The sequence below is a fragment of the Diplodia corticola genome, assembly GCF_001883845.1.
Source record: "Diplodia corticola strain CBS 112549 chromosome Unknown scaffold111, whole genome shotgun sequence".
In the NCBI taxonomy this organism is placed as follows: domain Eukaryota; kingdom Fungi; phylum Ascomycota; class Dothideomycetes; order Botryosphaeriales; family Botryosphaeriaceae; genus Diplodia; species Diplodia corticola.
This window is the reverse complement of record NW_017971590.1, coordinates 824-16,279: the sequence shown is the minus strand read 5'-3', so window position 1 is coordinate 16,279 and position 15,456 is coordinate 824. Positions and strand designations below refer to the sequence as shown.

General features: G+C 55.9%; 3 protein-coding genes across 3 annotated transcripts; 1 reads left to right on the top strand and 2 right to left on the bottom strand.

Annotated features, from left to right (window-relative positions):
* Positions 1-239: 239 nt before the first annotated feature.
* On the top strand, positions 240-8,433 carry BKCO1_1110003 (exportin-1; the record flags this gene model as incomplete). Its single annotated transcript, XM_020270467.1, has 17 exons — positions 240-305; positions 371-400; positions 457-529; positions 583-654; positions 706-2,199; positions 2,249-2,949; positions 3,042-3,592; positions 3,642-3,838; positions 3,890-3,986; positions 4,410-4,488; positions 4,542-4,639; positions 5,091-5,175; positions 5,231-5,581; positions 5,733-7,650; positions 7,700-7,996; positions 8,047-8,210; positions 8,266-8,433. 17 exons carry the CDS (start codon positions 240-242, stop codon positions 8,431-8,433), a joined length of 6,441 nt encoding a protein of 2,146 aa, XP_020125059.1.
* A 1,039-nt stretch (positions 8,434-9,472) lies between these two features.
* BKCO1_1110002 (uncharacterized protein) lies at positions 9,473-10,002 on the bottom strand (the record flags this gene model as incomplete). Its single annotated transcript, XM_020270466.1, has 3 exons — positions 9,473-9,503; positions 9,566-9,620; positions 9,693-10,002. The coding sequence occupies 3 exons, from the start codon at positions 10,000-10,002 to the stop codon at positions 9,473-9,475; spliced, it is 396 nt and encodes a 131-aa protein (XP_020125058.1).
* Positions 10,003-12,061: 2,059 nt separating this feature from the next.
* On the bottom strand, positions 12,062-13,521 carry BKCO1_1110001 (transmembrane alpha-helix domain-containing protein; the record flags this gene model as incomplete). The annotated part of the gene is made up of 2 exons (XM_020270461.1): positions 12,062-13,455; positions 13,512-13,521. The coding sequence occupies 2 exons, from the start codon at positions 13,519-13,521 to the stop codon at positions 12,062-12,064; spliced, it is 1,404 nt and encodes a 467-aa protein (XP_020125057.1).
* Between the last annotated feature and the right edge of the window lie 1,935 nt (positions 13,522-15,456).

Here is a 15,456-nt window from a genome sequence, read left to right as displayed (position 1 = left end):
GCGCCCGTCGCTGCCCCAATTTTCCACGCGCTGAGCGGTTCCTTCAGCCTGCCTGCGCCCGCGCGCCCAACCCTGCCCCGCCATCCCATCGCGTTACGTCCCGCGCCGAGCAAACCTACCTCAACCTCACCCTCGCGCATGCCCACCCCGCCTCGGCATTGAGCGCGCGCCCTTCCACACACCCCGCCCCGTCGTTCCCGCTCTAAATCGAGCCGCATCTTCTCAGTCCAGCTCTCAAGATGTCCATGTCAATCGAGGAGCTGGACGCGACCGTCCGCGCCTTTTATGAGGGTCGAGGCGACACCGTACGTGCTTCTACGCGTGCAACTCTGCCTCCGACTCGCATGTGCTGACACTCTCTGCTTTACAGCAAAAACAAGCGCAAGCCTCGCTGAACCAGGTACGGCCGCATACCCCTCACCACAGCCTCGATGGCGCTGACAAATTTGGCCCTAGTTCAAAGAGAACCCCGACGCATGGCTGCTGGTCGATAAGATATTACAAGATGCCCAGTATCCGCAGACCAAGTGCAAGTATCCCGGCCCCGTGTTGGAACAACAGCGAAGCTGACTGTTGGGGTAGACCTGGGCCTGCAAGTCCTGGACAATGTGATCATGACGAGGTGGAAGGTTCTTCCCAGAGACCAATGTCAAGGTATGAAGGCTGTGGGCTGCGGCCACTCTTGAATATCCTAACGGCGTGTAGGTATCCGCAACTTCGTCGTCAACTTCATCATCCAAACCTCCAGCACCGAGGAGAGCCTCAGGAACCAGCGCACCCTCCTCAACAAGCTGAACCTCGTTCTCGTCTCCATCCTGAAGCAGGAATGGCCCCACAACTGGCCCACCTTCATCAACGAGATCATTTCCTCCTGCCACAGCAGCCTTCCCATCTGCGAAAACAACATGGTCATTCTTAGGCTACTGTCGGAAGAGGTCTTCGACTACTCGGCCGACCAGATGACTTCCTCCAAAACGAAGGAGCTCAAACAGAGCATGTGCGACGAGTTCACTTCCATCTATCAGCTCTGTTCTGAAGTCTTGAGGACCGCCGAGCAGGCTTCCCTGATCAAAGCCACCCTGGAGACTCTATTGCGTTTCCTCAATTGGATTCCGCTTGGCTACATTTTCGAGACTCCCCCTAGCGGCATCAGCCTTATCGAGACCCTTCGCAGCCGGTTTTTGGAGGTTCCCGAGTTCCGTAACATTACGCTCAAGTGCTTGACCGAAATCGCGGGCCTGCACACTGAGCCGGCATACAACGAGAAGCTTGTCCAAATGTTCACTGAGACGCTCACCGAAATTTCCAAGATCATTCCGCTTTCGATGGACCTGAAGAGCACTTACGCGCAGAGCAACAGCAGAGACCAGGAATTTGTTCAGAACCTGGCCTTGTTCCTGTGTAACTACTTCTCGATGCATCTGAGCATTATTGAGAATCTGCCGAACCGCGATTTCCTGATTCACGGCCATTTCTACCTCATCCGTATCAGCCAGATTGAGGATCGCGAGATTTTTAAGATTTGCTTGGAGTACTGGACGAAGCTTGTTTCGGAACTGTACGATGAGATGCAGCAGCTCCCGATCGGCGATATCAACCCACTCATCAACATGGGCCTCGGCAGCATGGCGAACGGCGGTGCGCGGGACCCTGCCATTCTTGCCAACTACCCACTGCGTAAGCACAAGTACGCCGAAGTGCTCTCCAACTTGCGCCAGGTCATGATCGAGAAGATGGTCAGGCCCGAGGAAGTTTTGATTGTGGAGAACGATGAGGGTGAAATCGTCCGCGAATTCGTCAAGGAGAGTGACACCATCCAACTCTACAAGTCGACGAGGGAGTGCTTGGTGTTTTTGACGCATCTGGACGTCAACGATACTGAGCAGATCATGTCCGAGAAGCTCGCCCGACAAGTCGATGGCTCGGAATGGTCTTGGGCTAACTGCAACACTCTCTGTTGGGCCATTGGATCGATTTCTGGTGCAATGAACGAGGAAACTGAGAAGAGATTCTTGGTTACTGTCATCAAGGATCTGCTCGGCCTGACGGAAATGAAGCGCGGCAAGGACAACAAGGCTGTTGTCGCATCTAACATCATGTACATTGTCGGCCAATACCCCAGATTCCTGAAGGCGCACTGGAAATTCCTGAAGACTGTCGTCAACAAGCTGTTCGAGTTCATGCACGAGACTCACGAGGGTACGTCCGGAAACCACCCCCCTCGAAAGCTACAGCTAACCCATCGCAGGTGTCCAGGACATGGCTTGTGATACTTTCATCAAGATCGCCAACAAGTGTAGGCGTCACTTTGTGGCTCTACAGCCTGGAGAGACGGAGCCCTTCATTGATGAGATTGTCCGTAACCTCCGCAAGATCACCATGGATCTCTCGCCTCAGCAAATCCACACGTTTTACGAGGCCTGCGGTTACATGATCAGTGCGCAAGGCCAGAAGAGCATCCAAGAGCGTCTCATTCAAGAGCTTATGTCTCTTCCCAACGCTGCATGGGACTCCATCATCCAGTCAGCAAACACCGATCCGAGCATTCTCCAGGACGGCGAGACCATCAAGATCATTGGCAACATCATGAAGACGAATGTCGCTGCTTGCACTTCAATTGGCAGCTACTTTTATCCTCAGATTGGCCGGATCTATTTGGATATGCTCACCATGTTCCGCGCAGCCAGTGGCCTGATCGACGAGGGTGTGCAGCGTGACGGCAACATTGCAACCAAGATGCCCAAGGTCCGCGGTCTTCGTACCGTCAAGAAGGAGATCTTGAAGCTCATCAACACGTATGTCGAGAGAGCAGATGATCTGGAGATGGTTCATAACACGTTGGTCCCCGGCTTGTTGGAGGCCGTGCTCCTCGACTACAAGCGCAACGTACCTGATGCCCGTGAAGCCGAGGTGCTGAACGTGATGACCACCATCATCAACAAGCTACATGTACGTTGGAGACCCAATCTCAGCCGGTTCATGCAAACATTTGTATTTGCATTTCCCTTTTGCGTAAGGGATGCCCTGCTAACAGTAAACAGAGCTTGATGGAGGATCAAATCATGAACATCATGGACGCCGTCTTTGAATGCACCCTGGACATGATTAACAAGGATTTCTCAGAGTACCCTGACCACCGCGTCGAGTTCTTCAAGCTTCTCCGCACCATCAACCTCCGTTGCTTCCCGGCCCTCCTCAAACTCGATGCGCGCTCGTTCAAGTTCGTCATCGACTCATGCATGTGGGCGAGTAAGCACGACAACCGTGAGGTTGAGGGTGCTGGTCTCAGCATGTGCTTTGAACTCATCTCCAACATGTCGGAGACGGACCCGGTGACGTGCAATACCTTCTTCCAGAGTTTCTACACGACGATCTTGCAAGATGTGTTTTTCGTGCTCACGGACAACGACCACAAGGCTGGCTTCAAGCACCAGTCGTCGCTGCTTGCCAGGATGTTCTGGCTCGTTGAGTCGGGCAAGATCAGCGGGCCAATCTACACTCCGGAGATGGCTCCTGCTGGCACTTCGAACCAGGACTTCCTCAAGAACTTCACCGGAAACCTCCTCGCCAACGCCTTCCCCAACCTGCAGACGTAAGTGAAAGCCTATGCTCGATGGTGTAGCGACGCTGACCGTAGCCAGGCTGCAAATCTCGAACTTCATCGATGGGCTGCTTGCGACCAACTCGGACCTGAACCGGTTCAAGCTCATTCTCCGTGACTTCCTTATCTCGCTGAAGGAGTTCTCTGGAGACAACGCGGAGCTCTTCGCGGAAGAACGCGAGCAAGCGGCCAAGGCTGCCAAGGACCAGGAGCGCGAGCGTGCGATGAAGGTGGGTGGTCTGCTGAAGCCGTCGGAGCTGGAGGACGATGAGCTGTGACATGACCAAGAGCTGGGTACGGACGCCGCCGTCCGAACACAGTTTGACCGATCAGAGAGCACGTCGAATGGGACCAAGGTCCGGCGGGGCAGTGTGGATCTTGATGGGTGGGACGCTTACGGGCTATGAGCGAGCATCTTCTCGACGCCTGGTTGCAGCGTTGGAGTCCAGGATTGTTTTCGGGTTTGCAAGCGAAGGAAGGATACCAGCTCTCATTTGTTGTCTTCACAGAAGTTTCGAGCAGACCAAAGCAGAAACAGGCAGCGGTGGGGAGAGGTAGTCGGCTGAGTTGAAGAAGCTTGTGGAAGAGCATGTGGGGGAATAGTCCCAAAAAAAATCACAGATGAGAGGCTTTCGAGACTCAAGGTGGGGGGTCCGTATAGAATAGCTTGTGTAGCTCTCTGGATGGCAGTTCAGACTCTCATATAAAAATTGAGTTGTGCGGCGTGAAGACGGAGGTGTTGACGGCAAGGCGGGTCCCAGCAGAGCGGTCCGGGTAGGGACACATGTGACATGACGTCATGGCGCAGTAGGCGGGTGCGTTTTTTTCTGCAGCGGGGCGCGGGCGTGGGCTCGCGGACGGGCGCTTCGCGAGAAGACGGGTCTGGTGTTTGTCCAACGGGTGGCTCTGGGCTGCCGTAGGGGTGACAGTTTGGGCATAGCGCAGCGCAGACTTGGCCACGTTCTCAAGCGGCAGCGGCCATTGGCTGACTGCAACACCGGCGCGAGGCGTCGCTGCCCTCAGAACGCCAGCCGACAGGTGCGTGCTCCAACGCTCCTGCTGCAAACCACCGCTGTTTGATTTCTGCCTCCGCCGCGTGACTCTCACATGCGCCTCGCCGTCGCCGTCCAATTGCTGTGCAGCCCCGCCACGCCGTAGCCCGCCTAAAGACTCAGCTGGACGTCTTCCCATTTCGACTTTGCAGCCGCCAGCTCCCTAGGTTCTGACCACGGCACCGGCCCGCCAGACGCCCTTCGGTTCCGCATCGCTGCTGTGAGAGAGCTCCGCGTCTCCGCCAGCTCTCTTCTCCGTGGCCGTGACCGGCCGCGGCGCCATCTCCGCCCAGTCCTGACGAGCACGCACATTCCAGCCTGATCTTCGTGCACCATGTGAGTCGTCGTCCTCTCCGCCCACGCACGACCGCTGCCGACTACCATCGATCCCGTATCTGCCCCGATGCGGCATGGCGCTGATTCGCTGCCCTGTCCAGGAAGTTCGGCAAGCACATCCAGAAGCGACAGCTCGACTTTCCCGAGTACGCCGCGAGCTTTGTCGATTACAAGGCCCTCAAGAAGGTTTGTTCCGCCCGTCCACCCGCCTGCCCTCTTCGCCATCTGACCTGCTCTCCAGCTCATCAAGAAGTTGAGCGCCACTCCTGTGATCTATGCCCAAAACGAGCCTAGTCAGGGTGATCCGCAGACCTCTCTCCAGGCCAACAAGGCCACTTTCTTCTTTCGGCTTGAGCGAGAGCTTGAAAAGGTCAACAAGCTTTACCTGCAGAAGGAAGCCGAGTTGAAGTTGCGTCTGAGCACCCTGCTGGAGAAGAAGCGGTCGCTCCAGTCGCAGCCCATCCCCATCTCCAAGCTCTCCTCCAAATACGTCATCCTGGAGGAGGCCTTCCGTCTTTTCAGCAATGATCTCAACAAGCTGCAGCAGTTCGTCGAAATCAACGCCACTGCCTTCTCCAAAATCCTCAAGAAGGTGCGAGCCCTCTCCTCTGCGTCCGGCTGATGCAATTTCGATGGGCCGCGTCATCACTATCAAGACTTTACTAACCGCTTTGTAGTGGGACAAAACATCAAAGGTTCGCTCTCACATTCTTTTCCCTTCTCACTAGACTAACTCAGCCAAGTCCCGTACGAAAGAGCTTTACATCTCGCGCGCTGTTGAGGTGCAGCCATGTTTCAACAGAGAGGTCATCAGCGATCTCTCCGACCAGGCGACCACCAGCCTCCTGGACTTCGCCGCCTGGGCCGAGGGTGAGCAGATGCAGTACACCACATCGGTACCTTCCGAGTTCCCCAACAGGTTACATGATGCCGACACCGATGCCGATCCTCAAATCCTGCAGACCATCACATCTGGCAATATTTCAGGTGTCGAGGAGTGGATCAGCCGCGTTGTTGTCTTGCCCGATGCAAGAGATCGCATCACCAAGGCATTCCTTGCTACCGCCTACGATGCGCCGGAGAGTGCCTTGAAGGTCATGCTTGACACCAACCTCGTTGATCTTGATCAAGGCGACGATGTCAACGCAAGGAATTGCCTGCATAAGGCGGCCATCTCGGGTCGGTCGCTAGTCCTGAAGATCGGGCTTGGAGGCAATGCCGATGTCAGGGCATCCGACGTGTACGGCAGGATTCCTCTCCATTACGCCTGCATGCACGGCCATGTCGGCATGATCCAAGACCTTGTCACCACGGCGCCAGATACGGTCGATTTCAAGGATCACGATGGCTTCACGCCTTTAATCCACAGCATTGTCCACAACCACCTTTCTTGCGTCCAGAGCTTGCTCCAACATAATGCCCGAATCGATCCTACCGGAGAGTCGGATCACATTCCCCTCAATCTTGCCTGCCAACATGGACTGCAGCCCATAGTCGAGCTTCTGTTGCAGGCGAATCCGCAGATTCTGCCTGATGCCGAGGGCTTGTATCCCCAACATCTGGTGGCACGGTCCGGCAAGAACCCGCGCATATGCTTGCTACTTAGAGATTACGGGGTAAACCTGGACCAGCCTGACAAACTTTACCAGTGGACACCGTTGTTCCATGCAGCAAGCGAGGGGCATGTGGTTTGTTTGAAAACACTTTTGGACTGTGGCGTCAGCGTGCATGTCAAGGATGAAAAGGGCCTCACAGTAATGTACTATGCTACGTGGGAAGGCCATCTGGAATGCATGAAACTACTGGCGACTGTTTCCCAGGATGCTCCAATGCCGCCCCCAGCTGTACCGGAGCCTCCGATGCTCTCTGCTGGTCCTCCGCCATCCAGCACTCCACAACCTATGGCAATGGAAGTGGATGGGATTCCCGATCTATCTCTGCCTCCTCCCATCATCCCCATCAGGAGATACGGCCACAACTTCCTTGAGAACAAGACCTTTGTCGTCATCAACTTCGGCGCTTTGGATTCAGAGCCTATACGGTTCTATGAGGACAGCAAATATCCTGCTGCGCGCCTGACCATCGCATCGAAATCCTCGGATTTGATCCCGCGAAACATCACACTCCCGATGTCAGAAGAAAACAAGGTCATCTCCTTCCAGGTCGACAATCTCGACATTTTCAGCATCGATTTCGATGTCTACCCAACCTTCGGAGCCAAGGTCATCGCTAGAACTGAAGCTTCGTCCACGGTCTTTAGAAACAGGGAATCCAGCTCAGGTTTCTGTAATCTCGGTCTATTTGACCCAAGACTACGGACAATCGGCCGTATCAAATTCCAGTTCAACATTGTCACTCCCTTCCCAGGGCCCCCGCTAGAGATCACTCACTTTGCCACGTACTGGAAAGCTACCAGCCAGCTCGACGAGTCACCAAGCGCTCTGATTACCGGATCCAGTTTGTCAGGCGACTACGTGAGGCTCTTCGTACAGATGACCTGCGACGGTGTGCCAGTCCTGTGCCCGCAATGGAAGGTGAAGTATGGCAGGCTTGGCATACCCGTCTCGCGTTTGACGTCTGAAGAGTTCCTCTATATCGGCGCCGAGAACGGCGGTGGAGAGTCTGCGCTGGCTGCTTTGGCGAGCACTCCAGCCCATGACAGTAAGCGCTCGGCACTCTGCTCACAATCTGGCCATCTAACAGCCTATAGTTCCGACCATTCATCAGATTCTCGCAAACTCATACGTCAGTTTGAAGGACGCCATCAACCGCTTGCCCGTCGATGTTCGCATCGAGCTACACATACTGTATCCCAATCGCGTCGAGGAAGAGACACTGAGGCTCGGGCCCACGCCGAACATCAATACTTTCGCAGACACGCTTTTGAACATTGTGTTCCATGACGCTCGTAATCTGCGCGAGCAAGCCGGAGCGGCAGCGAGGTCGATTGTTTTCTCCAGTTTCAACGCGGACATGTGTACGGCATTGAACTGGAAGCAGCCCAACTGTTCGTAATGCTCCGTCCAGAAAGATTGACCAACGCTAATGTGCCGATAGACCCCGTCCTTCTCGGGAACGAGCTTGGCGCAGACCCGATCGAAGCTGCAGCCGACCGGCAGAAGGTGCACAGCAGCGGCCGCACAACAATCTCGGTGAAGGAGGCTGTGCAGGTGGCGCAGAACAACAACTTGATGGGTCTGATTTGCAGCTCACGCTTGTTGGTATGTATCATGCATTTTGCCTTGATTTATCTAGCGCTTACAGATCAAAAAACAGAATCTTGCGCCTGCACTCATCGAGTCGGTAAAGACAGCCGGTCTCGTTCTCATCACGGATCTGTCCACACAGCAATCATCCTTGCCGGACCAGCCTTCATCCGATCGCATTGATGGGTACTTTAACCGTGAAGGCGTCCTCCACTTCAACGAAACCATCGATATCTAGGATAGAAAGTCTTCCAAGAGTTGTTTCAAGGGACGCATGTTTTGGGAGAAGGCTTTCTGTAGTCATTTAGTACATCCGAGGATATAGAAGGTCATTCTTATCTGTTTCTTGCTTTGGTTGGTTTCCTTCTTTCTCCTGCTTCTCTCTTGAGCTTGCGTTAACGTCGGGCACAAAAATCATACCTTTCCCACCGTCTTACCCTATTACTTCTCTCTCTCTTCTTCTCTCTTCCCGGCTGGGTCATGATTTATGCATTTGTGGTGAGACAAGGACTTGCATTGGCGGTATGGTAGGCGGCTCTCTCATATTCCCCCAAAGAACGCATTAGATTGGATGTTCCTTCTTGTTTGTCCCCTTGTTATCCCTTTCTTCTTGTTTTCCTAGGTGTTATAAGTTATCACCGCTTAAAGTTGGACGATAGCACGTATGACTCGCAATGCTTAAGGCGCGATGCATTCGTTACCATGTTTGCTTGTTCTATCATTGGCTCCAGACCATCTCGAGGCCGTCCTCTTGTGCTAAAAATGCCACTTGAGTCCCTCTAGAGCGAGCGGCGTCTGAGACGCGTCACTTGGTCTCAACGCTCCACATGAAATCTGTCATACGAATGCCATGCGGAGCTGAAGCATTCATTCATCGAGCGTTAGTTGTACCCTGCTGCTATGGTAAGCCCACACATCCCCTCTCTGCTCCTGATGCGAGTGCAAGAGCCGTACTACAGCTACATGAGACTACCCGTACCAGTATCGTTGGAAGAGCCGTGCTCGGCGTTACTCACTGCGTTTCGTCAGGTAGTGAAGGGGGAGGGTGTTTTGGAGGGCTTAGTGGAAGGGGGGGTGGTTTGTGGCGGTCGTTGCACGCCGGTCATGCAGGGAATACAGGCAAAGACGCCAGAAGCAAACGTCTGGAACATGGGAGACAGAATGGAAAAGACACGTCCCGCCGGGATACAAAGGGAAAACAAAAGGAAGCGAACAGGAAAGAGAGACGTGGCTATGGATACTAATTGGATCACCTTCCTGGAAATGGCTCTCACCAGTCATTCCGGGTCTCCCTTACCAAATGGGGGGCTTGTCGAGGATAATGTCAGTCAGAGCGGCCTCTCCTCCTGCGCGAGGTCTAAGCCGCCTACCGTAGGTGCTTCTCGTCGTATTCCACAACGAGTTCCTTCGCACCATACAGAGCCTCTTCCGTGAGCCAACAGTTATAGGCAGGGCCCCAGCCCTTCTACTATACCAAGTACTTCCGGACCGTCTTACCATGTATCTGCGCCTCGCGACGGTCAAGGAGGGTTGAGATTTCGTAAGGAGGGTCCTCTTCGTCCCATTCCGCGACGGGACCGGGCTCTGGATAGGCGTTCCGACCGTAGGGATCAGGATCCCTTGGGGCCGGCTCGAGGTGTGCGATGGAGATTACGGGGTGGATTTCCGACTTTGGCTTTGATGGGAAAAGGACCCACCCTCTGGAAAGAGAACATTCTATTCGCGTGTCCCAGGGTCTTGTACCCGTGATGGAGTTTGACGAAGACTTTATCGCCGATCCGAAGGCGGAGGGGGTCGCCGCCGTCATTATCGTCGTCGTCGTCGTCGTCGTCGTCGTCACGCAGCACCGCCCCGTCTCCCGCGCCCTATCGTCCTCATCCTCATCACCCGCTCCCTCCGCCGGCCGCCGCCGGCGGTGGCGGTGCTGTTGTGACATGATTTAAGGTTTTGTTTTGGTTTTTGGTTTGGTGCAAAGGGGGCCCTGGGGCGCCGGGGAAAGAGGGCGGGGGGAAAGAGATAGGAAAGCTTGTTGACGACGGTTTGGGGAGCAAAAAGGCAGGTTATGGTCATGGGAATATATAGGTATAGGAAGAAGAGCAGCTGCGGAGTGATGGCGTCTGGAAAGATTATATGGAGGCAGGTGTGCGCCGTAGGACTGCTGCCACCAACTGTGGTATCGAAAGATCGTTGATGAGGAAAGGGGAGAAGAGAAAAAAGGAAATCAAGGAAAGCGTGGCTCCCATATGAAAAAAGGCCATGCAACCGCGCATCAACGAGAGAGTTGCGGAGAGAGAGAGAGAGCAAAACCACCCAACGCCAACTGACTCGACTTGACCTGCCTTCGACTCGACTCCCCTTCGCCGGCCCGATCACCAGAAAGAAGAGAACGAAAAAAAAAAAAAAAAAGGTCTCGGCCAAACGACCCGCCCGACGATAGATAGGTATGACGCTGCGACACACAAAGCAAGCAGGGCCCATCCCTCCCCACAACGGGGGGGCGAGGCATTCCCCACAAGACCCCGGTCCCATGCCAATCAACCCCAAACGAGGCAAACGTCCGCAACAGCCCCCCAAAAATAAACCAGGGTGACACGTCTCGACTCTCGACTCTCGAGAGTCGAGACGCTTCTCATCATTCGATTGACGTCACCCGGTTGTTTTCGTATTTCAGGGTGTGGCACGGGTTTTTACGTACGCAAAGACACGGGTTGTTGAAGTTGTGAGACTTTTGGAAACGGTAATAATGCATGTCATGGGGGAAAGGGAAAGAAAAAAACAAGATGTTCGCTATTCGCACCGACTTCCCTGGTCGTCGCCTTCGGGTGGAAGCGAGTGAGGCGAGAGAGAGATCCTTACTGTGTGTGTGTGTGATTAACTATGTTGACCGGTTGGAAGATCCAAGGAAAAAAAAGTGAGGAGACGAGAGACCCTGGCCTGGCGATTGCGATTGCGTCAATCGCTTGTGTGATGACATCGGTCTGTGTGGGGTTCGTCGTTGTCATCATACTACCAGGTTTGCACGGCGAAAAGCATACGAGAGTGAGTGAGAGCAGTAGCGCGAGAGAGTCAACGCAAAGAGAAAGATACCTCAATGGACGCCGTCAATCGAAAAAGGAAAAAAACCAACAGACAACGGTAAAGAGTTGGGCTTGTGGTTTTGCAATAACAAATAAATAGATCTTGTTCATGTTTGCTTTCGCTCCTCTATGTGGTTTGGCCATTTTTGTTCAGTCGTCGTTCACATTTCCCCCTCCACGCCCCTGCATTCATTCAAAAACGGCCCATAAAACAACTGCTCCTCCCTTCCCCTGTTCTCGCGCTCGCGTGCAGCCCTTTCAACTCGTTCCCGGTCAGGACAGTAGAAGAGCGACTCGTACAAATGGCCAGCAGCCTAGATGTCCAATCCAACTGGGCGCGTGGATTGTGTTTGTCGATAGTGTGGTGTAAAGATTGTAAAAAAGCGAGAATGAATCGGTGTTTGGCGTATGTGTCGGCGGCAGCATTAGGTAAGATGTAGTAGTTCAAAAAAAAAAGAGATGATGGGTAACGAGCAACAGAAAAGGGAGATGAAAAGTCCAAAAAGCAAAGAGTAGCGAGTACAATCGATATTTCCGCCTGAAAACTGAACAGCAAAGTGGAAGGGTGTGTACGACTGCGGTATGCGCCTTTTATGATGGTTCGGGACCTGTAGCAGTTCATGCACAACGACGAGCGACGCTGGGAGTTGACAAAACGATCCCAGCCCACGAACAAGATAGTGAGCAAATGTTAACGCCGTGAACCCGCGACGGGGTTGGGTAGTAGAAACAGATGGTTGCGAAAGAACCAACGAACGAACAGAAATCACACAAAAAGGGTATCCCAGATCAGAAGTTTTGCGCAATGCCCGAGTTGCCTGCCGGAGGGTAGTGCGCTGGGTTCTCGATCCGCGTGTTCCGTCTGGCCGCTACATTCTGCACGATGGGTTGGCCATCGAATTGCGGATTGTATGCTTGGTAGTAACCGTTGTCGGCATAGTAGTCCTGCGGATTGTTCATCTGCATGTGACCATTGTCCGAGCTGTCTGATCGCCCTGCGCCCGAGTAGGACGACGAGGCGTTGGAAGGCCCACGGTGAATGTCCGACGCGCGCTTGTTGGTGACGGGTGCTCCGCCCAGCGCTCCAATGCCTTCCGAATCCATCGTCTCTCGGCGATGCATCAATGGATCTCCAGAATCCGCATTGCTGGGATTCGTAGGTGAGCCAGGGCTGTGGTAGCCTCCGGGCTGGCTGCCCGTGTCCGAGAAGGCAGTCAATCCGCCGGAAATGGTCGTGGAAGCCTTGCGGTTGGTGGACGCGGTGGTGGTGTTGCCCCAGCCACGGTAGCCGCTGGAATCCTCCGCCATCTGTTCTCCGCCGAAGCCTCCGACAGCCGGCAGCGTGGGATCGTGGTTCGGGTTGAAGCCATACTCCTCGACCTCCTTCCTCCGGTCCTCCTCGGCAATCTTCCTTTGCTTGCGCTTCCTCCAGAAAAAGATGCCGGCCGCAACGAGCAAAGCAACGACAACTACCGGAACGACAACAGCAACCGCCGTCTTTCCACCCGTCGAGAGGCCACCGCTGTCATCAGACCCATTGCTGCTGGACTGGAGGGATGCACCTTCGGAGCTGGTCGCGGCAGCCGAGTCGCTGCCAGAGGTGCCAGAGGGGTCGGAAACGCTTGTGGCGGTGACGGTAACGACGACAGGGCCAGTGTTAGTACCAGTGCCGCTGGCAGACTTCGTAACTACGGATGTGTATACAGTCGTGCTCGGGGATCTCGTCGTGGTTTGCGAAGAGGACTCCGAGGATTCGGATGATGCCGAGGTGGCAGAAGATTCGGCAGAGGCGCTCGTCGTCGCTGCAGCCTCGGTGGTGGAAGAAGCGGGAGCCGAAGTAGTGGTGGAGGACTGAGCTGTAGTCGCAGGGGCCGAAGAGCTCGTTGTGGCCTCAGACGAACTCGGGACAGCGGAGGAAGTCTGCGCCTCTGATGAGGAAGGTTCTAGGGAGGAGGAGGAATCGCTGCTTGTTGCGCTGCTTGCAGTACTGCTGGGAGCACTGCTTGTAGCAGCAGCAGCCGAAGAGGACAGAGAAGGAGAGGTGCTACTAACCGCCGACGACGACGACGGAACAACGGACGACGTGACGGAGGAAACGATGGAGGAGATGTCCGACGTCGCCGATGCGATGGCCGACGAGACGGGGTCGCTCGCCACGACGGACGAGGGCGTCGCTATGTTAGCTGGGGAGGGGTGATGAGCGGATGCAGTGGCACAAGAGCAGGGGAGGAGGTCTTACGGGTGGTCATGGTTGCGGACGGGCGTGGAGAGAGGCGGATTGGGCCAGCTACGGGGGTAGAAGTCGGTGCAGCTCACGGCCGGTGGAGTCGCATGAGCATGTGGAATGGAATGAAGGGGCGCGAGAATTAGGTATGTACACGAAGAAAGGAGACTCGGTATGCTGCGCTCGGGCGGGTGATGGCTGGCGGACGAGGTGTTGGTCGCTGCAGGACCGTAGGCTGCGCGGATTGGGGCCTGAGGAGCGGGAGGAGCAGGGCGAGAGCGGCAGGCTGGGCGCGATGCTTGGAAGTGTCGGCCAGAAGCGCCGTCCTGTTTCGTGACGACGGCGTTATACTCGATCGGGATGCCGGCAATTTTGCGTGCTGCTAAACGATATGCGCGGACGGGGGTCCTGGCGGCGAGTGGCTAGGCGGGGAGCAGTGTGTGCGTGCGTGCGTGCGAGCGAGGTGAGACAGCTGCCAGATAAGTACAGAGCCGCCCGTTTCCTCAGCGCTGCCTCTCATCGCTTTTAGCACGCCGTCAGCCGCTACAGAGCCCGCCGCAGGAGCCCGCCGCAGCCAAGGGGCCCTTGATTCGCCGGCGATAGACGTCCTGGCCCAGCGGGCCTAGCGCGCCGCTGGAGGCTGAGGCCCGCCCGGCAAACTGCGATCTGCGCAATCGCTGCCCAGCTGTCGCGCAACTGGCGGACGTGGCCGTGGTATTCAATCGCGCTGCCGGTTGCGTGGAGTATCGTGCGTATCGTGCGTGCGCAGCGCCGGTCGACGCGGTCGCAATCTCGCTTCTCCGCACGTGAGGCAGGCAGTGGGAGAGAGCTCCTGCCTGCCTGCTCCTGCCTGCCTGCTCCTGCCTGCTCCCGCGCGGTTGAGCGCCCCCCGGCAGGCGCACTAGCTTGGCGGGCGCCGTGATTAGCCACTCTAAAAACGGACACGAAAGCCCAGGGCGGATGCGACTCTGCGCGCGCTGCCACACTCTGCGACGCCGCGAACCTCGTGAAAACCCTTCTCCGCCAGTCATGCCTGCTCGTGACGGCACATATGACGAGAGCACCCCCGCACCAGCGCCTCTGCGACACCGCTCCCGTGCTGCCGTCCGCCGCCCCGGGGTGCCATGCGAGACGGACGCCGGAGGAAAACACCCGTGCGCGATCGCAGCCCTTCGCCCAGCTCGCCCGAGTGCGCCCTTCCATCGTCAGGGCCGAGGTGGTGGCCGCTGACGTGCGCCGTATCCATCCAAACCCTGCCCACCTGAGGCCCGGCCGGCCTCTGCGCACGGCTGGTCGGCCACGCTGGTGGAGAGAGGTGGGATCCGCCTATCCGTCCACGGCAACAATCGCCGCCAGCCCTAGAAGATCGTTTCTATTGGAATGCCCACGTCGGTGCGCCTGCTCTCCACACCCAGGTCACCGCACCTGGAGCCGCCCGCTGGCTTGTTGACGCCGGCCGGACAAGCAACTGTCACGAGCGTGCGCCCGCTGGACGTCTGCGTGCGACGGTGAACGACTCCAGCGACTTCCCCGGATCTGGGAACTGAGCTGGCTGATCTTCCTGTTTACCGCCCATGCAGCCGCTGCACGCTGCGCGGCCAACAAATCTCACCCGCCCTTGCCCCAGAAATCCCGTCATTGGCCTCTTGGTGAGATTCTGGCCTTTCCATGCACGCTGTGGGCCAACCGCTCGCGTGGCTATCCCGCGGATGCTGCCGGCAGCCAGTTATGTGTTGGGATCTTCCGCGCCGTACCGAACATCAACCTTCCATTCCTTTCCAGATGGATGCGATAGATATGGAGAAAAGAGGGGTCCAGCCGCCTCAACATTAAGAGTGCGAGCAGCATCGTCATGTGAGAAGCGGATGCCAATGCTTCTGTCATATGCAATCCTCAGGCTCCCCGACATTAAACTTTGGTCGAAATTGCTTCCTCAATGCCGTGTGCTCAACAAGCTTCA